General features: G+C 39.1%; 1 protein-coding gene across 3 annotated transcripts in view; it reads right to left on the bottom strand.

The window, feature by feature from the left end:
- Positions 1-22,644, bottom strand: part of SPATA17 (spermatogenesis associated 17) — a 195,441-nt gene that overhangs the window by 131,882 nt on the left and 40,915 nt on the right. For all 3 annotated transcript variants that reach the window (XM_033430459.2, XM_033430458.2, XM_004271030.3), the window contains one exon: positions 12,182-12,285. In XM_033430459.2, coding sequence (XP_033286350.1) covers positions 12,182-12,285 — 104 coding nt within the window. The remainder of the gene's footprint in view (positions 1-12,181; positions 12,286-22,644) is intronic.

Here is a 22,644-nt window from a genome sequence, read left to right on the forward strand (position 1 = left end):
TCCCCTTACTTTCAGTCTGTATGTGTCTCTAGGTCTGAAGTGGGTCTCTTGTAGACAGCAAATATATGGGTCTTGTTTTTGTATCCATTCAGCCAATCTGTGTCTTTTGGTGGGAGCATTTACTCCATTTACATTTAAGGTAATTATCGATATGTGTGTTCCCATTCCCATTTTCTTAACTGTTTGGGGTTTGTTATTGTAGGTCTTTTCCTTCTTTTGTGTTTCTTGCCTAGAGAAGTTCCTTTAGCAGTTGTTGTAGAGCTCGTTTGGTGGTGCTGAACTCTCTCAGCTTTTGCTTGTCTGTAAAGGTTTTAATTTCTCCATCAAATCTGAATGAGATCCTTGCTGGGTAGAGTATTCTTGGTTGCAGGTTTTTCTCCTTCAACACTTTCAATATGTCCTGCCACTCCCTTCTGGCTTGCAGAGTTTCTGCTGAAAGATCAGCTGTTAACCTTATGGGGATTCCCTTGTGTGTTATTTGTTGTTTTTCCCTTGCTGCTTTTAATATGTTTTCTTTGTATTTAATTTTTGACAGTTTGATTAATATGTGTCTTGGCGTATTTCTCCTTGGATTTATCCTGTATGGGACTCTCTGTGCTTCCTGGACTTGATTAACTATTTCCTTTCCCATATTAGGGAAGTTTTCAACTATAATCTCTTCAAATATTTTCTCAGTCCCTTTCTTTTTCTCTTCTTCTTCTGGAACCCCTATAATTCGAATGTTGGTGCGTTTAATGTTGTCCCAGAGGTCTCTGAGACTGTCCTCAGTTCTTTTCATTCTTTTTTCTTTATTCTGCTCTGCAGTAGTTATTTCCACTATTTTATCTTCCAGGTCACTTATCCGTTCTTCTGCCTCAGTTATTCTGCTATTGATCCCATCTAGAGTACTTTTAATTTCATTTATTGTGTTGTTCATCGTTGCCTGTTTCATCTTTAGTTCTTCTAGGTCCTTGTTAACTGATTCTTGCATTTTGTCCATTCTATTGTCCATTCTATCTCCAAGATTTCGGATCAACCTTACTATCATTATTCTGAATTCTTTTTCAGGTAGACTGCCTATTTCCTCTTCATTTGTTAGGTCTGGTGGGTTTTTATCTTGCTCCTTCATCTGCTGTGTGTTTTTCTGTCTTTTCATTTTGCTTATCTTACTGTGTTTGTGGTCTCCTTTTTTGCAGGCTGAAGGTTCGTAGTTCCTGTTGTTTTTTGTGTCTGTCCCCAGTGGCTAAGGTTGGTTCAGTGGGTTGTGTCGGCTTCCTGGTGGAGGGTACTAGTGCCTGTGTTCTGGTGGATGAGGCTGGATCTTGTCTTTGTGGTGGGCAGGTCCACGTCTGGTGGTGTGTTTTGGGGTGTCTGTAGACTTATTATGATTTTGGGCAGCCTCTCTGCTAATGGGTGGGGTTGTGTTCCTGTCTTGCTAGTTGTTTGGCATAGGATGTCCAGCACTGTAGCTTGCTGGTCGTTGAGTGAAGCTGGGTGCTGGCGTTGAGATGGAGATCTCTCGGAGATTTTTGCTGTTTGATATTATGTGCAGCTGGGAGGCCTCTTGTGGACCAGTGTCCTGAAGTTGGCTCTCCCACCTCAGAGGCACAGCACTGACTCCTGGCTGCAGCACCAAGAGCCTTTCATCCACAGGGCTCCTTAATTTGGGATGATTCGTTGACTATTCAGGTATTCCACAGATGCAGGGTATATCAAGTTGATTGTGGAGCTTTAATCCGCTGCTTCTGAGGCTGCTGGGAGAGATTTCCCTTTCTCTTCTTTGTTCTCACAGCTCCCAGGGGCTCAGCTTTGGATTTGGCCCCGCCTGTGCGTGTAGGTCGCCGGAGGGCGTCTGTTCTTTGCTCAGACAGGACGGGGTTAAAGGAGCCGCTGATTTGGAGGCTCTGGCTCACTCAGGCCGGGGGGTAGGGAGGGTCACGGAGTGTGGGGCGGGCCTGCAGCGGCAGAGGCCGGCGTGACGTTGCAGCCTGAGGCGCGCCGTGCGATCTCCCGGGCGAGTTGTCCCTGGATCCCGGGACCCTGGCAGTGGCGGGCTGCACAGGCTCCCCGGAAGGGCGTGTGGCTAGTGACCTGCGTTCGCACACAGGCTTCCTGGCGGCGGCAGCAGCGGCCTTAGCGTCCCATGTCCGTCTCTGGGCTCCGCACTCTTAGCCGCGGCTCGCGCCCGTCCCTGGAGCTCTCTCAAGCAGCGTTCTTAATCCCCTCTCCTCGTGTACCAGGAAACAAAGAGGGACGTAAAAGTCTCTTGCCTCTTCGGCAGGTCCAGACTTTTCCCCGGACTCTCTCCCGGCTAGCCGCGGTGCACTAACGCCCTGCAGGCTGTGTTCACGCCGCCAACCTCAGTCCTCTCCCGGCGCTCCGACAAAAGCCGGAGCCTCAGCTCCCAGTCCCGCCCGCCCTGGCGGGCGAGCAGAAAAGCCTCTCGGCTGGTGAGTTCCGGTCGGCCCGATCCTCTGCGCTGGAATCTGTCCGCTTTGCCCTCCGCACCCCTGTTGCTGTGCTCTCCTCCGCGGCTCCCAAGCTCCCCCACTCCGCCTCCCGAAGTCTCCACCCGCGAAGGGGCTTCCTAGTGTGTGGACACTTTTCCTCCTTCACAGCTCTCTCCCGCTGGTGCAGGACCCGTCCCTATCCTTTTGTCTCTGTTTAGTTTTTTCTTTTGCCCTAACCAGGTACATGGGGGGTTCCTTGCCTTTTGGGAGGTCTGAGGTCTTCTGCCAGCGTTCAGTAGGTGCTCCGTAGGAGTTGTTCCACGCGTAGATGTATTTCTGGTGTATCTGTGGGGAGGAAGGTGATCTCCGCGTCTTACTCTTCCGCCATCTTCCCGGAAGTCTCGATTTGTTTTCTTTTAAATATATTTATTACCATATGAAGCAAATGATCTCTGATTTAAAGAGAATTGGGAATCTCCTAGCTTGTCATCAAATGCAGAAATTCTTTCTACACAAAGGTCTACCTGACACTTTAGATGAATCCTTCTGTTGGAATATTTTGTAGCTCACAAGTCAGCCTATCACTGAGTAGTACTGAATTATTGGAAATATATTTTTCATGTTGAACGCAAATCTACCCATTTGCCTTAATTTTTTCCCTTTTTATAAATGTAGTGCGTGACAGTTCTTTAAAATTTGAAGACTGACATCATGCCTTCATTTAGGCTGCTGTTTTCCGGTCTCAGAATTCCAACTCTTCATGATTTCTAAGTCCCTTAAATTCCTGGTCGTTTTCCGTTGGATGCAGATTTCTGAGTCAATATTCATCATAAATAGTGACATCTAGAATTTAACACTATGCATCAAACATAGTCCAACTGAGAAACTTTTATTTCCTATGATCTTTCTACCATTTCATTCATTTTGAAATGAATTAAGATAGTATTAAAACAGTATAATATACTGGAAAGAGCACCATGTATGAGGTCATCTAGAATTCCATCTCAGTTCTGCTACAATTTAGCAATTTAACCTTGGGCTACACAGCTACAATGGCCACACACTTTTGTGTGTTTCTTTAACACATACGTGCAGAGAATGGCGGCATCCAGGTTTTGATCACTTAGGTGAGGGGATCAAAGATGCGTTCTCTGAAGGAACTGAGAGAAAAGGAATAGGACCCAGAGTGGAAATTTGTAGGTGTGAAGCACAATTCCCTTTTTTCACCATTCACCCAAATGCAGCTACAGCATCTTCTCCCTCAACAGAGTATCAGAAATTTCTTCTTTGGAGAAACTAAATAGCCTGTAAGAAAGACTTCCACATACCGGCATTTGGGCATCCCCCCAGTGAAAGGGGCCAGCTCCCTTGTCCAATCACTTTAAAAGGAACCGAAGCCTGCCAATCAACAAAACCTGCTTATGTACATACACACCCAAACTGGCATTTCAGTTCCTCATGTGCATGTGTAAACAAACAGCTGAAGATCACCAGCTGCGTGAGGAAAGGCTCCAACTTAAAAGGGAAGGTGATAATAACCAATTGAAAAAATAAAAATAAAAACACCACCCTGGAGGAAATCGGTATCACAGAGACTAAATGAAAGTTATCCTCTGAACTTGAATTATTATCAGTGCTGATTATTTTTCATTTGCCACACCTCCAATCCATTCTACACACTTGCACTGGGATCAAGCCCTACAAATTGTTTTACAGATGGGTTTAGTCTAACAGAACACTAGTATTCAGGAGGAAGAAGTTGGGGGTATTTCCTCCTCATTCCTCTCTCTTCTTTGATGCCACACACCTCTGGCAATAACTGAATGCCTCTACAAGTGTAGGTCACGGCCAGGGGTCGGGGGCTCTCACTTCTCCTTGGTTCTCACTATAGCCATTAATGTTATTCCTTCCCCTTAACTCTTCTACCCTAGAAATAGCAACATCGCACTGTTGCTGGTCTCTGGATGCCAAAACCTCTCTTGCTGAGCCCTTAACCCTGTGCACATCTCTGCAATTACCCTTTCATTTAACTCTCTTTATTTGAGGAATAAATCCTGAGGTGGATTCTGCTTCCTGCCAAGACCCTTTCTGCTCCAGTATTTTAGAGAAATATGAGATATTTTATTAATAGAACAGAAGGATACAAAAAAGAAATGATCAAAAGAGTAGAAATATTTCATGAAAGTTAAAAATTATTGCTAAAATAAAAATTTCAGTAGAAGGGTAGGAAGGAAGTCTCTCACAAAAGTAGAATGGGAGGATAAAGGCCCAGGATAAGGAAAGGGGCAGAAAAGTATAAGAGACTCCCCACGTAACTTCTGGAGGTCCATCATCCAGCCAATAAAAGAACAAAGAAAAGGGCTTCCCTGGTGGCGCAGTGGTTAAGAGTCCGCCTGCTGATGCAGGGGACATGGGTTCGTGCCCTGGTCCAAGAGGATCCCACATGCCACAGAGCGGCTGGGCCCGTGAGCCATGGCCGCTGAGCCTGCGTGTCCAGAGCCTGTGCTCCACAACAGGAGAGGCCACAACAGAGAGAGGCCCGCATACAGCAAAAAAAAAAAAAAAAAAAAAAGAATAAAGAAAAATAGAAACAAGGAAATTATCACAGAAATAATATAAGAAAATACTGGAGAACTAAAGTATCCACTGATGCTCAGAACAATGGAAGCAAATAAAAGTCACAGAAGTCATAAAATTGAGAAATTTCAAAAACGTCAGGAAAAAAATTCAAAACATCCTTTAATGACCTACAAATGTACCACTGGATCCTCCAACATGTTCATACCAAGGTCACACCTTCTCCAGGTCACTTCCAGCCAATGACTGAGAATGATGGGGTACTAAGGCAGGATCATTCTGGCAAGACAGCAGACTCCTCCAAAGGGTAACTTTGGCTTGAGGACGAGCCATCAGCCTTTCTTGAAAACGTGCTGCAATCCCAGTCTTTCCCCAATTTTTCTTCCTTCTCTCTCTTCATAGGTGCCAGACTTGTGCTACAGACTGAAGGTTTTCCCCACTTCGTCCTGCTTCTTCCCCCCAATAAACTTCTTGCACATCTAATTCCATCTTAGCATCTGTTTCTTGGTGAACTTGAATTAACACACATTGAAAAAGGGAAAAAAATAGATCACTTTCAAAGAGAGGAGAAACAGAATAGTGAGTATTTAGCAATTCTGAATGTTAAAAATAAGGGAGCAACTCCTTCAAAATTCTAAGGAAAAATAATTTGCAACCTAGAATGTTATATGCAGCCAAGCTACTAATCAAATTTCAGGATAGAATAAGACATTTAAAATAAGCAAAGACTCCAAAAATTGCCTTCCGTGATCATTATTATAGCAGTTGCTCCAGGAAAAACAAGGAAATAAATCATGAAAACGTAACACAGATCCACAGAATAGTGAGTCCAGCCCAGGAGAAAGGAAGTTAAGAAATGTCTTCTCAAGAAGACATCTTTATTGTGTCTAGAGAAAATTCAGTTTGTTTGGAGCAGGACGAAGGGGAGGCCAAACAGGGCATGCTCCAGAGGAAAGGGGGACTTAATTGGATTTCCTACTAAGATAGAATAACTGGAAAATAATGAATGGCACATATAATTTGCATATAAGAGGAAAAAATAAGGAAGATAGAAATTAACCAAAAAAGGAATAAAGTAAATATACTCATCCTACATTAATTGCTTTTGTAAAGAACCCTACTTCCATAATCACAAAAATGTAAATACTGATATAGATTCATCTAAAAAGAGATACAAGTGGAGGTGAGAAGTATAAGAGAGTTAAATCCTCCTCTACCATATTACATACAACTAATTTAAAAGATCTGAGGTGTAAAATCAGGCAATATCAGATCAGCATATAGTTTAGAAACATTCAGTGAGTACAAGAAGAAATAGCAGGACTTCCCTGGTGGTGCAGTGGTAAAGAATCTGCCTGCCAATGCAGAGGACACGGGTTCGAGCCCTGGTCCGGGAAAATCCCACATGCTGCAAAGCAACTAAGCCTGTGCATCACAACTACTGAGCCTGCACTCTACAGCCCGTGAGCCACAACTACTGAGCTCACGTGCCTCAACTACTGAAGCCCATGAGCCTAGAGCCCGTGGTCTGCAACAAGAGAATAAGTCACCGCAACGAGAAGCCTGCGCACCGCAACAAAGAGTAGCCCCCGCTCGCCACAACTAGAGAAAGCCCACACGCAGCAATGAAGGCCCAATGCAGCCAAAAATAAATAAATTTATAAAAAAATGAAAGAAGAAGAAGAAATAGCTAAGAGAAGAAAGTGATAACCATTAGGGACTGGGTAAGATAATGTGGTAAGGCGATTCTTTTATCTAATATAAAACATTGTTAATAGGTAATATATTTAACAATATGCATGTGTTATGTTGATATATATTCTTCTTTACCATAAAATGGTAAAAGAATTCTAAATTAAAAAAGAAAACTAAGTTTTCATTGATTGTCTCTTTCCCAACTTTTGTACTATGTTCTATTCTTTGCTTTTCCTTCGAGCTCTCTGAAAGACAGTTTTTAGACATGGTTTAATGTCACAAAATACTGACGACTTATAGTGTACTTGGCGATTAATGTTTCTATAAACTAAAAACATATATATATATACAACCTAATTCATGAAATTTTATATCTGTTTGCTTACTTTGAATTAAAAATAGCCTCATATAAAACTGAATGTTAATTCTGTAATATCATAGGGAGGTATATATTTACAAATATTGGCTCCGTTTTTCTCTATCTTGTCCTTGATAATAATAGCTGCTATTTGAAGAATGTCAATTATATGCTCAATGATTCCTATACTGCATGCCTCACAAAAATTCTGCAAAGTAAATACTGCTGCTCCAAAGTGTACAGATGAAGAGCCCTAATTTCTGAAAGATTAAGTAACTATTTCAAGGTTACAAAACTAGAGAGTGGCAGAACCATGATTTTAATCCCCGTTGATCTGAGTCCAAAGTTAGTGTTCTTGACCACTCATTCTTGAATTTGTTAGCTTAAAGCTTTCATGACGTAACCAAGAGAAATAAAAACATACGGCCACACAAAAACTTGTCCATGAGTGTTCATAGCACCATCATTCATAATAGTCAAAAAGCAGAAACAACTCAAATGTTCATCAACTGGTAAATGGATAAATAACATGTGGCTTATCCATAAAATGGAATATTAATTGGTAGGAAAAAGGAATATAGTACTAATATATGCTACAAAATGGATAAACCTTGAAAACATCGGGCTAGGGGAAAGAAATCAGTCACAAAACACCACATATTATAAGATTCAATTTATCTGCAACGTCCAGAATAGGCAAATCTACAGAGACAGAAAGTAGATTAGGGGTTGCCTAGGACTGGGCAGGAATGGGAAGAATGGTAGGGGTGGGGGAGTGACTGGAAAGGGTATAGGATTTCTTTTTATGATGATGAAAATGTTTTAAATTGATTGTGGCGATGGTTGTACAACTTTGTGAATATATCAATGCTAACCTCCACAGAATTGTACATTTTAAATGGATAAACTGTATGGTATGTGAATTACATCTCAATAAAGCTGTTACAGAAAAAACAAATAAACAAATACATCCTTTAAAAAAGCCTTTGCTGATGTATGCAAAGATAGGTAAAGAATTATACCCATAAAAATCTTTCTAGCCAAACCAGGGCTACACAAAATCAACATGCTGAAAAACTAATTTGCTTTGATGAATGACAAATTCACACTCAAAACAGACCTATTGTTATGCACTATTAACAACCAACAACTACACTGAAGCATTAAACTTGGGGGAATATATTACTTTTAGCTTGAATTTCTGTCCAAAAAAAAAGTCATTTTTCTGCACTTCAAGCTAATAATGTTTTTTTTTTTTTTTTTTTTTTTTTATTAAAGCTACTAATCTGTAACTCTGTAGCTAATTTTTAATTTCATTATATAATTTTCTCATTCATAACCTGGGGCAATTTTTGCATATCAAGCTAGATATTACAAAGAAACTTGTCTACCAAATGCAGACTCAGCCTTAAATTAATCAATTCCATTTAGCTTTGTGATAAGTCCACTCTTGGTTAAAGAATATATCCTTGTGTGTGTGTATATATAGTTTTTTACTATTAACTATAGAATAGATAAACTATTTCTATTAATGAAAGAGCAGATAAGCTAAAGTTATAAGCCCAGTGTTGTCTGGCCTTGAATTGTGCAAAACAATTTTAGTGCAAAACGTATTCTGATATAAAATATATTTTACTAATTTATTTTCTGTAAATGATTTTATCCTGTCCAAAGACAGAGGAATGCACTAGATCTTTCATATGTTCTTTGAAATCCAGAAACTATACATTTTAATGCTTGTTGGTAGAAGTAATTAGGATACATCATAATTGCTTTGATACAATATTAAAGTTTGAAACATAATCTTGAAAAGATATCACATAAAAATATTGCCTTTCTCTACATCTGCGTCTTTATGCCTGTCCTGCCCCTAGGTTCTTCAGAACCATTTTTTTTTTGAGGACGTGGGGAGGGTGAAGGGTAAGCTGGGATGAAGTGACAGAGTGGCATGGGCTTATAAATACTACCAAATGTAAAACAGATAGCTAGTGGGAAGCAGCCGCATAGCACAGGGAGATCAGCTCGGTGACCACCTAGAGGGGTGGGATACGGAGGGTGGGAGGGAGACGCAAGAGGGAGGAGATATGGGGATATAAGTATACGTATAGCTGATTCACTTTGTTATACAGCAGAAACTAACACACCATTGTAAAGCAATCATACTCCAATAAAGATGTTAAAAAAAATTGCCTTAAGTTAATGTAAAGTAACTTTTGTCCTAGGCAAATGCTGAAAATCAACGTGCTTATTGAACAAATATTATACGCAAGTCACTGTACATGGAAAGTCTCCTCTAAGGTGGCCTCCAACGATCCCCACTCCAGAAGTCATCCCCTTGTGTGATCCTCCCCTTTGAGTGTGGGATGAACCTAGTCTCTTACTTTAAATGAATAGGATACAGCAAAAGTGATAAGATGTCACTTCTGATATTAGGTTACCAAAAGGATACGGCTTCCATCTTGGATGTTTTCTCCTGTTCTCTGGTTCAGTTGCTCTGAAGGAAGCCAAGTTCCATGTTATAAGCTGTCCTATGGAGAGGTCCACGTGGCAAGAAACTGAGGTATGCCAGTGGCCAATGGCTGGAGGAATTGAGGCCGATGTGAGTGAGCTTAGAAGTGGATCTTCCCCCAGTCGAGCCTCCATATGAGACAGCAGCTCTGGCCGAGAGCCAGATGGCAACCTCATGAGAGACCTTGGCCCAGGCACAGAGCAAAGCCCTCCCAGATTCCTGATAGATAAAATGATGAGATAATAAGTGTGTATTGTTTTGAGCTGCTTTGGGTGGAATTTGTTATGAAGGAAAAGGAAACTAGAGTCTGGATTGCAATGGTTTTCAATGGAAAATAGGATAAAGAAACATGAAGAAACAATCCAAACAAATCTGTTGCATATTCTTCCATGAGAAAGAAGAAAACACTTTATTTCAGTAAAATTAATACCCTAATAGATATTTTTTAAATGTACCAGACTATTTAAATATAACTATTATGAAAAATGCAATTGAACATGCATGCCAAAACATAGGTGTAATCATGTTGCTGCTCTCCTTAAAAAGGAAGTCCACTCCAAGCTTTAATATGGCCTAAAATGCCCTGGTATGTTATGGTCCCTGCTGGATTTATCCCTAGCCAATCCTTCCATCATGTTCCATGCACCATGTCCCTACCACCCCCAGAGCACAGCCCTAGCCCTTCCCCAACACTGTCTTTTTACAATACCCCATTCCAAGATAAAAATAACAACAATGATAATAATAGCAAAGGAACTACAAACAGTCTAGGAATAAATACAAGAACAAAGAGGGGGTAAACAATTAGGAAATTAATCACTGATGGAGAATATACACCTGAAAAATATATGACCTCTAAGAGAGGTAGAAGTAAAAAGAATAAGTCCGTAATATGATAAAGAATACCAGGCTAAACCAAATTGTCAGCACAGATACACCAGACTCTCTAGTGGCTAGACATATTCCCAGTAAAATCAGGAACAAAACAAGGATAAATGGAAATATCTGTTGAACAGAAGAAACAGGCCTTTCTAAAACCACCTTCCACGTGTTTGTCTCTTTGAGAACCTTCTCCTATTCAGGCACAGGACTTGGATGAAGCAAGTGAGGCCTCTAAAATGTAAAATTTAAGGATACACTCTCAAGGCTGGGAAAGTGCAGGGTCGGCAGCTGCATGACCCTGGCAGCGAGCGCCTCCTTAACTTCTGTGCCTTAAGAGTCTCCCTTGCCTCACACTAGGCCCAATCCTACTCAAATTCTCCCTCTTGCATCTTCCACTAGCTCTTTCCTCCTGACAAGCTAAAGCCTGCCATTTACAGCCAGCCAGCCCATCAAGAGAACTTTGGATTTCTTAGGAAGAAAGTAAATAGCAGCCCCGGTGGCCCATATGTTTCTGCGTGTTCCAACTTTTCTCATTAACTAAATCCTATTCCAGCTTCCCCAAATCTTCATTGCTATTTCCAAGGAAATGAACTTTACAAATTCCCCATACTCAGTCTCCAAAGACCAGACTCTTTTATACACACAACATATGCGAGAAAGTTAAAAGTGGGGAAGTCAGTTTTTAGACATTTCTTATGATATATATATATAATTTTAGGGTCTCAGAGAACACCTTTGTCCTAACAATGTCGATTGTTCTCTCTAGCTCAAAAAACGTTAAGAGTAAAATGAGATAATGTATGTGAAAACTGAAAGTAAAACTATTATGTAAATGTCAACTATGATTCGTCACTATTTCCTTTTTATTGAAATCTATTATAAGCATACGTCGCTTATATGTTATTGGAATGGGGCAACATTACAAGAGGAGAAGACTAGCTTTTTTTTTTTTTTTTTTTTTTTTTGCTGTACGCGGGCCTCTCACTGTTGCGGCCTCTCCCGTTGTGGAGCACAGGCTCCGGACGCGCAGGCTCAGCGGCCATGGCTCACGGGCCCAGCCGCTCCGCGGCATGTGGGATCTTCCCGGACCGGGGAACGAACCCGCGTCCCCTGCATCGGCAGGCGGACTCTCAACCACTGCGCCACCAGGGAAGCCCAAGACTAGCGATTTTTGAAGTAATATGAAAACTTAGTACATAGAGCTTTGGTAAAGCTGAATGAACAGTGCTGCAATAACTTTAAATCTACAGAAGACATCGCCCTAAGGCCTAAATCCAGGTGGTATCTTTCTATGTGTTTACAGAAATAAAAACCGACAGTAAAACAGTCCATTTTAATGTGTTCCATAATGTTTTCTTCTTTGAGAGGCAAGTTCTTGCCGATGAACATGTTCTGAGGATTGTCATACTTAAGCCTTCATCTATGTAATCCTTTTACAGAAAAATCCATCTCAAAATGAGGCAATTTTACTGAAACTAAGCTATTTGCATAGTGTCAAGGTAGGCCTACTACACACATGAATAATCTAATTTACAGTCAAGAGTATAAGATATTTAAAAATACAACAGCCTCAAATTGTTAAAGAGAATCAGATATCTCTATCTTATCAATAAATTTCTGCCTAAAATATCACTTAGTTTTAGAAAGTATTCCTAAGTCTGATAATGATCAACATCTATGGAGTAACCTTTCTAAAATTGTGACGAGTAGGCTAGTGATTACACTACTCACCTAACTGCATCATTGGTCTCTGAAACAGCTTTCAGGTACTCCTTCAAATAAAAATAATTAAAGCAGTATTTCCGAATCTTATAGCCTCGCCATCGCCTCTGAATCTATTGAATTAAATAAAAAGATGAAATATGCCAGTGAACATTTTTAGTGAAAACATTAATAATTCTTCAAAATCAAGGTAATGATGATGACTCCTATCAAATAAAGTCTTAGGCTTTTCCACTAATATAACAGTTGCAAATATAGGTTGTACTCATAGATTTATTATAAAATATTATAAAGACAAAAACATACTCTAGGTTACTATAATTTTTTATAATATTTATCATTGTTTTACAAATACTAAAAGTGAAATTAGCTATTGAAAGATCAAAAATTTGCTTTACCAATTCCTAACTCTTCTGCTTCCTGACCAAACAAATTTTTTGTTTTTCATAACCGATGGGCTTGAAGATTGTATTTCATCTCATTGAAATCAATGTTTTTAATGGACTTTTTTTTTTGGCCACACCATGCGGCTTACAGGATCTTAGTTCCCTGACTAGGGATTGAACCCGGGGCCTTGGAAGAGAAACCACCGAGTCCTAACCACTGGACTGCTAAGGAACTCCCTTTAATGGGCTTTTTAAATTCAGTGCTATCAAAATCTTTAAACAAAATGTTGTCTTGTACCTTCATCATGACATTTTAATACTTCTTTAATAATAACAGTAGGTAACATTTATTGAGCTCTTATTATGTGTGAGGCACTATTCTAAGGGTTTTGTTTGTATGTATGCATTTAATCATTAGAACATTTCTATGAGATATTTACAAATGAGAAAACTGCTGAAAAGAGAAGTTATTCAATTTTCCCGTAATTACTCAGCTATTAGTGATGGATTCAGGAGTCAAATTAGGACTCAGGGCCCATTTTCTAAACCATTGCAATATAGAACTGTGAACAAAGTGAACTGCAATTTTCAGTGAACAAATATTTCTGTTGAAAGTATCTTTTTTTCTTTTTTGAGAGGAGAGGAGTGTTGGTGTCTAAGAAAACATACTTAAGTGGGCTACTAGATGCCTTAAAAGCCCCAGTAATCATAAGAAGAATCAATCTCTTTAAGCTCTATTTTTGCTAATACAACCTCTATTAGAAAAACTCAAAACAAAAATTATAATGTATAGATCCTAATTTTGTGGAAAACCAAAAAAAACTCAACTTCTTTAAAGGAGTAGAAGAAGAAGAAATAGAAAAAATTGAAAAAAATGTTAACTTAGCCTTGTATAAAGACTTAACTTCATTCTCTAAAATTTTCCAGCAGTTTCCATATATTTATGAATTATTCACATACTATGAACGATTCTTTTTCTGGATATGAAGTCCTTCCAATGTTTTGCAAAGTTAGCTAGGCTAGGAACACACATCTTTAAAATTTATTTTTTCATAGGAAAAAGTAATTAATAAGAGAATGAGCCTCAGTCCGTTGGGTTTTATCCCAAAAGCCTATGATTTTTTTACTAAATATGCTGAGTTTAAAATTCTTATAACCTTGAATGCTGGATCTATAAGAATAAACAGGAAAAATATTTTACTTGAATTATGAGCCCTTATTTTTCTCTGTTGTAAAATATGGCCATTTAAAAGGTATTTTACAATCTGAAATATTAAATGTGAAGACTTTGAAGAAATGTTTCAGTCAACCTCCCAGTATGAGAATGACTAAAATAACTGAAGTTATGCAAAACCACTTATCTTACTGTTCTTATTATAAGAAAAATTAAATCAGAGAAATTAATTCTGCAAAGTAAAACTAAGTAGAATAACAAGCTAGTGTAACGATGTTATAGAATGTGTCTTTCTAAATAGTTTTCAAATGATCTTAATTTAGAGCTTAATTATTTAAATAAATAAAAATTAATTTTTCTAAAGTTCTATACTCAGTTTAGAAACTACCTCCCTCTAATTTGACCAAAACTGTATTATGGCTGGCAAAGAGACAGGAGGAATTGATACAAAAACCATTTGCCTAATGAAAAAGAATAACCAATTGTAATATGTATATATATATATATATATATAAATTATACATGTGAATAATGACTATTTTCCTGGCTTATTTAATTTAATCATTACAGTATCATTCTGAAGTAGAGATTATCAGCCTTCTTTGATAAAAGAGGAAATTGACACTTAGAGAGCTTAAATAAATGCCTTGGGTCATACAGCTGGTTGGATGGCTTCACATGAATTTCAGCTTACTTTTATTGCATATATAGTATTAATTGTATTAAAGACAGGAACAGTTGTAAACAAAACTACTGATAGAAAATCCATCATCGGCAACAGAAGTGACTCAGGAAGCATGGGAAAATATTAGGATATCAAATACTGTTAAGGGATGGACTACCTATTACATGAAAACACCACTGAATTTTAAATAAAATAAGATTAAATGTGCCAGAAAACGTAAAACATGCATGCTGAAGTACTGAGAAGGAAAGATGGAGGACGGTGGTTTATGATTAGGTCATGGCAGAGTAGTGGAGATGCCCACTTGGAGAAAAGAAGTTGAAAGGGCAAACTCTGAAACTGGCTGAAAAATCTGTGCCAGTAGGAAGGGAACTACCAGAGGCCAATGGCATGGGCTCCTTCCCACTCCACACTGAGCAACTAAAGAAACAGCACTAACCACACCCTCAGAGTCCACCATTAAGCTCTCAGACAGTCTTCTAATGCACCAACTCCTTAAACATCTACCCCAAAGCATGCTACGATTCCTTTCCAAGACAAATCCTGGTATTCACAACTGGGTATTAAAGCTCATAACAGGTTAAGGGATGGTTAAGATAACAAATTAAAACTCATCCACACTGAAGTATAATAATCAACGTTTCAATGCCTTTGTTAGAGGGGAGTGAGTGAAAACAGCTGGAAGAAGCTGGGCGTGTGAGTGGGTGAAGATGCCGCCATCCAGTGAAGTAAAGAATCTAAAATTTACTGAACTCCATGAATGTGCCGGGTATTAGGCTAACTGCTTTAATCCTCATGGTAACCTTGTGAAGAGGGCATGATCTCCATGTTAACAATGAAGAAACTGAGGTTAATAACTTGATTAAGGTCACAGCAATACGAGTAAAAGAGTAAATGACAGAGCCAGGACACAAACCCAGCTCTGTCTTATTCCAAAGCCCAGGCTTTTCCCACTAAAACATCTGAGGGATGTACTGTATAAAGAGAAAGAGTGTGTGCAATGCTCTTTAATATAAAAGACACCATTTTCTTACATTATAGGGAGCCCAGTTTAACCAGTATCTAATTGATATAAGATACAAATAGCTGTGATTCTACCATACTTCCTGTTATAGGAACAAACGACATCTTAAATTTTGCCTATGTTTCCTGCTGATATCCCAGTACTAGTGAATAAACTTAATTTCTTTTTAAAACAAAGTACTTTCAAGAGGCAAAATGACTTTTGATAACAAAATGACTTTTTGATAACTTCAAGGTGAGTGGGTTACGACTTCGAAAAACGGGCTAGTATTCATGTCCTTCAAAGTAATTAGCAACTTTCAGAAGTGATTGGTATAAAACAATTATTGTCATTGATCAGCTCTGAATAGATAATTTTAAACAAAGTCATTGTGTGCTCAGCAGATTACAGCTTGTTAACGGGCAAGTTCTAAATGACCTCTTAAGCTAGTCAAATCAATGATGCATATTCCTCATTAAGTAACATCAAAATGTAAGTGGTCTTATAAATAATGTTTATTTTAAGCACTAAAATAAATGGCAAAACCTTGATATATCAAAAGCCATCTGTTCATAGAAAAGATTTTCTCTCCATTGGGTTTATTATTATTCCTCAAAATTCATAGTAATCTTAATGTTATCAAAAGAGAGAAAAAATGTTTTGGCACCTAAAATTAAAATTAAAACATGAAAGACAAATTCACTGATGATACCCTTCCCAGGACTAATGCTCTAAATGTATATGAGAGCATATAAATAGGACACATCATAATTATACTTTTACTTATTAGAATGTTCAACATTCTAGAAGACTATGCAGTGAGCACAGAAAAGTGGGTTTACTAAATTTTCAAAGATAGGGTGTTTAAAACTAGTAATATCACAGTTTTCATTCTCAATGCCACTACATTATCATGTCAAAAACATACCTATATATATGTTATATATGTTATATATATATATATATATGTTTATATGTTACTCTAGTGGTCCTCTTGTTATTATAGTCCTTTTTTTCCTTTAAGTGAGGATTTCTATCTGAACTAAAATGTCTTGGGGCACTAATTTCAAGTTAAATCATTTAAAATAACTGCAACAATAAAGGATCGGTTGAGACACCCATGAATACCATTGAGAAAGTACATGTGATTGATCAATAACATGGACAAGGTTTCCAGGGTAAAAGAAATTCTACCTTAAACAATTAATTACATCTGCAGTTCTTTAAAACTCTCTAAGTTTTAGATTATTACCATTTTTCATTCCTCACAGATCTCTGAAAATGAAAGGAAAAAGTCTGTTGGAACATATTTTTCAAGAGAGATCTCCAAGATACTACACGTTCGCACTTCTTGAAATCTGCATTCATATGACATTGTTCCAGTTAGGATTCTAGATGTGTGAGATGACCCAAAGGAGGCTTTTCAAAGGAATTGCAAGGAATCAGTAATGCTTAGAGAGTTTAGCTTTGTTAACTTCCAAAGTCTGTGCCAGATTATATATCCTCATTAGGTTAACTTTATTGAAGACCAGTGTATTCTAAGAGTTAATTTATAAAGGGAGAGATCCGCAGTTGAAAAACAGCAGTCCTAGTAACTATTTGGTGGGGCTTCTAAACTTTTAACAAAATTAAAGTCCTCTTTTCTTTCTACTAATTTTTCAGGGTCCAAAACAGGTAGGGCGGAGGTTCAAATACAACCAAATTCAAATTTTTGGATCACAAAAATCTATGCGATCTGCACCTTATACTCCATATAGGAAAGAAATGACAGATTCTCTTTCATCGTTTGCTACATCCTGTACAAAAATCCATTCAAAATTGTAGCAAGAATGGTGTTTTACCTGAGGTTATGATAGATGACAAATCCGGATGCTAACAATAGCAATATGTGAAGACCACAGCTCAAACATTCATTTATAAGGTGACGTTTTTCATCCTAAGCCCCATCCAATTCTGCCTACAAGGGGAAGCACGTGACACTGAATTGGGATGTCTCAATTTGGTTTTCAATGAATTATTACGAAATTTAGAATTCCCTGAGTGAAATGTACTACCAGTAAGAACGCTCATGAATTACCCGGGTCATGGGGTCAGGCAACCAAGAAAACCAGAGTGTAAGCAATAAAATTTCCCTAACAGCTCAGTCGAGGGTTCATGTAGTTGCTCTCATCCAGATTTCTGAAGAAAGGAGAAGAAGACTAGAAGTAAAGGCAAGTCTATATGTGACCAGAAATAACAGGAATGTGGGTACCAGACCTCTTGGGTTCAATTCCTAACACTGTCACTTACTAGCTATGTGACCTTGGGCAAGATACCTTTCTGCGATTCCATTTTCTCATCTTTCAAATGGGAATCATAATGATACCTACCTCAGAGAGTTGCTCATGTCAGACAATAGTTAAAATATTTAAAATACTTAGAATGGTGCCTGGAGAGTGGTAACTGCTATGCAATTGCTAACTGTTGTCATTATTATTTACCAATGTTCCTGACTTACCAAGATTTGGAGTTACGTGGTATTGCAATCTTGTTCTTGCATATATGCCTCAGAGACATATAGCTCTCACTGGCGGTTGGTTTGACTAAGGTATACTCAGGTATCTACCAGCTATATCCATTCACGCTTGGGTAGTAAATATGAGAATCTGGAACCATTCTATTGGGGAAATGGGGGCCTCAAAGACACAGTTGAGGCTGAATGGACGTATCCCTAGAAATGGAAGAATTAGATATAACACATGTGCCACTCCATACAATAGGCTTCATCCTGGATGCGGTCAGCCAGTAAACAAAAGCCATAAAGAAAAAAAAATCCTAAATGTCGAGAACCACGAATCCAAGTACTGGAGAAAAGGAACAAGTAAAAGACCTTAGGATGGATGAAATAATTCCACTAAACTGCACTTGTTTTTGCTACCTGTGGATATTTATAAATGGGCTTTCTACACATAAAGTAATTTTGCCTTTCGTCTTTATAGTATTAGAAAACTGATTCTCCAAGCCCTGTGTTTGGAGGGTCTGAAGTGACACCCAAGTGCTTAAGTAGATGCTCAGTAGCATCAGAAATGGAGGGTCAGTTCTGCGCCAGGCTGTAAAAAGATACACAATCGTACATCTAGATGGAACAGGGAGAGAAAGAAGTTGAGTAGATGAATCAACTCATGACATTTGTATAAGATACTAAAAGCTGTTCAAAGAGTGAGAACTGAAAAAAAAATTGGGGGGCCAAATTTAAACGAGATCCACAGAGCAGCAGCCAAGATGCTGGAGGAAAAGCAGAACCTTAACCTGGCGTAAATTCAAATTAAAGACCAAAAAGGCAATAATGTGTCGCACGGAGAAACGGGAGGAGTAGGGCCCCAGGAGCTAAGATAAAAATTTACTGAGCAATTTACTGCTGTATTAATTGACTGTCACTGGCCTAGCTGCAAATCAGTTGCAGGGGTTTTGTACAGGCACACTGTGGGTTCTGACAGCAGCTGATATCATTGCAAGCCTCCTTCAAGCTTGTACCTGTTACAACATTTTGGCAACGTCACAAAGCTCATGAGGTCTTCCATTCACATATGAACTGCACTGACCAAATATTACCTTCCCATGTCCAGTTTATCCACACCACCTAGCCTAGTTGGGCACTCAAAAAAGCCTTAAAGATCTACCAGCAAAGGCTTAAATAATTTCCATGAAGGCCGCCAAGGGACCTAAACAAAGAATATTTAAAACAAACAACTTTTTTACTCCTTGTTTAAAAAAGCATGAGCCAACGTTCATTGATTTATTCAGGGACATTTATTTAACAACCTAGCATAAGCCAGGAACTGTAGATACAAAGACTAAGAAGATAGGATCCGGGCCCCAAGAGACTTACAGTATTTGGTGGGGGAGGGTGGACACAGACATGTAAATTAGTAAGGATAATAAATTGTTACAGGTTCTACAACAGAAGTATGTTGATGGTAAAATAGGGACATTAAAAAAAGGAGAGTGATCAATTCTACACGGGTAGGGGGATGGTAAAATCTTTAGAGAAAAGGTGACCTTTTAAAAAATAAAGGCAGCAATCAAGATATGAATATCTATGACATTAAATAATCACATACATATAATTTATTCTTCATTATAAAAAAGTGACATCTATTTAGGAATGGATTAGCTACAAATGAAAATTTTAAATTCCTTCTCTTTTCAGAAATGCTCCACTAGCTTCTTTGACAATTGAATATAACTTGTCATGCTAGTAGTCAATAGTCAAATACATAATTTGCAATTGAATCAGTATATGAGGCAGAGTAAGACAAAAGTTTTTTATTTTCTACTGTATGATTTAGGTGCATATATAAAAATATATCTGTCTGAATATTACTGGCCATATATATTTCTGGTAGTTATCTGTTACTCCTAGAAATTCTTCCACCTGTACACTCACTGCCACCCACATTTTAATCACTTAAAGGGTAGCTCTTTTGAGCAAAGTTACTTCATAGCTTAAAAACTGAAAAGGCAGAGTTGTGGCTAGTAGAAGTAAAACTTCAGCTGCTGGTATCAAGCTAGGGTTGTAATCTTCAGATGTGTATGCCATGAAGGTATGTGGACCACACATTGGTCTCTTCAGCCTCTCATTCCCGCAGAGACAAATTTTCAGAGCACCATCTTGCAAAAAATCCACTTACAAATAGATTTGTCTAAGTCCATTACAAATAAGTTCAGTTCCAGTCATGTGATCACTCAATGCTAAAAATTAATCTTTGTTAGGTAATCACATCAGCCTCTTGTGCCAGCTGATTCCTCATTACCAAGTTACCAAATTAACTCATCCAAACCTCTGAAGGAAGTCTTTGAACATCTTTGTAGAGAAGGGTTTCTATTATAAATTTCCCACAGTAGTATTTACATCTCGACAGAGCCTCACAAAAACTCCTGAGTGTCTTTAGTGGATCATTTCAACCTCTATGTAATGCTCAAGTCTTACTTCCCTTTGCTTTAATGACCACTGCATTCCCACCTCTACTGTTCTCTCCTGGAATGTGTCAAATAAAAAGCAAATATGGGGCTGCCCTGGTGGCACAGTGGTTAAGAATCTGCCTGCCAATGCAGGAGACATGGGTTCCAGCCCTGGTCCAGGAAGATCCCACATGCCGCGGAGCAACTAAGCCCATGCGCTACAACTACTGAGCCTGCGCTCTAGAGCCCGCAAGCCACAACTACTGAGCCCGCGTGCCACAACTACTGAAGCCCGTGCTCCACTACAAGAGAAGCCACTGCAATGAGAAGCCCGTGCACCACAACAAGGAGTAGCCCCCGCTCACCGCAACTAGAGAAAGCCCACGCGCGGCAACAAAGACCCAATACAGCCATAAATAAATAAATAAACTTATTAAAAAAAAAAAAAAGGAAAGAAAACAAATCTGGACCTAGCAAGAAGAGACTTGATTTGAAAGAATTACTGCAAGAAAGAGGGGGTGAGTGATTCCTGCAGTGATGGAGGTGGACTATTGCGATAAGGAGAATCTTTGACCATAAGATTTGCAAACATGGCGAAACTTAGGCAAAAGGAGTTTTCCTTTTAATAGGAAGGTGTGAACAAGGCTGGAAAGAACCTGATGTGGGGAAGTGGGATAAAAGGGTGGCATAATCATATAGGAGATCTGAGAATGCTTTACCCTGAAGCCCATCTCAGGAGGAGGTACTAAGGAGATGCCGTATGCTGGCTAAAGTTCAGGGACCTAGGGGAAGGAGAGAAGCTTAAGCACAGTTTGGTTAATAAACATGTTTTTTCCAGTTGACCAATGGAGACAAGCAGTTCAGCTAATCATTTGTGAGGTTAGAAAAATGGGAATTTGGGGGACTGTGTCTGGCCTTGTCATAGGTAAACAAGGGGCCATCCACAGCTAAGTCATATGGGGAAGGGTGGGTTTCTTTGCAGTAAGCTGTTTCCAAAACACAAAAGAGTTGGGGGGGAGGGGTTTAAACTTTGCTGTTTTCTAGGATCACAGGACTTAGGGAGAGTTCAACATTGTCCGCTGATTTTAAGCAAAGATGAGGTAACCCTGGGCAATACTATTAGGTGTGACTGAGCAGGACCCTATGGGGCCTTCCCCGCGACCCCGCGGCCTCCATCTGCTTCTTGTCTGTAGAGAAGTTTTAGCTTCCTAGGCCTTCCCCAAGTTCCAAAGAGTAAATTTAATCAGAGAAATGAGAAAATGCAGGAAGAAAGGAAAACAGTCAAGCAAGACAAAATAATAATAGTTTAGCCATTAAACAAAGTTAAGGACCTTTAGTTCCTCCTCAAGGACTATAGATAATATTCTGAGCCGTATGCTTTGAGCTGTTTTGCAGATACTGAAACCACCACCAAGCAGAAGAAGTTAACTGTATGTTGCCCGCAAGCATGGAGACCCCAGGCCGGTTGGAACCAGAAGGTTGATGATGTTGACTCCTGATGACCTCACCACCAACCAATCGGAAGAATGTTTACTAGCTGATCACACACCCCACAATGCCCCTCCCTCACCCTGTCTTTAAAAACCTTTCCCTGAACTCCTTCAGGGAGTTCGGGCCTTTTAAGCACTAGCTACCGGAAACCCTTGCTTGGTGCCTGAAATAAATGCTCCACTTTCCTTCACCACAACCCGGTGTCAGTAGATTGGCTTTACTGTGTATGGGCAAGAGGACCCAAGTTTGGTTCAGTAACGTTAGGAAATGTAGCTTTTAGTATGATGTTAGAATAAGTCAAAAACACTGCCTTCTCAATGGCTTGGTTTGATATGAGTTTCTTAGATATGCCCGGTCAAGGTAAAAGGAATCTTAATGATTCAAGCCAGATCAGAATTCAATACAAAATTGGGGGCTAAATAATAAACAAGAAAATGCATTTTTCTAACCCTGACTCCTGTGCCTCGGTCTCCCTTGGTGACCTATGGTGATCTATGGGGACGTCTAAGCCTCCTGCCATCAACTGCTTTAGGTCCTCCGTCATCTATTGTTTTTTACTTTGCAGACGTATCTGACAAAGGGCATGCGGAAAAGAAAAAAAATCTAACACTGTTTTAGGCTCAGAGGTTAAGTCTTTGGCAGAGCTGTACAGAGAATCTGAATCTCCTCAATTCCCAGACTCACGCATTCCCGTTAAAAGAGGAAAGCCACATTATTTTCTTATATTACTGAATTTCTAAGAAAGGTAAATATAGACCAGTGCATCTGGAGTATCTGCCTCTGGAAAAGAAG

The sequence above is a fragment of the Orcinus orca genome, chromosome 1 (genome assembly GCF_937001465.1).
Source record: "Orcinus orca chromosome 1, mOrcOrc1.1, whole genome shotgun sequence".
Taxonomy (NCBI): domain Eukaryota; kingdom Metazoa; phylum Chordata; class Mammalia; order Artiodactyla; family Delphinidae; genus Orcinus; species Orcinus orca.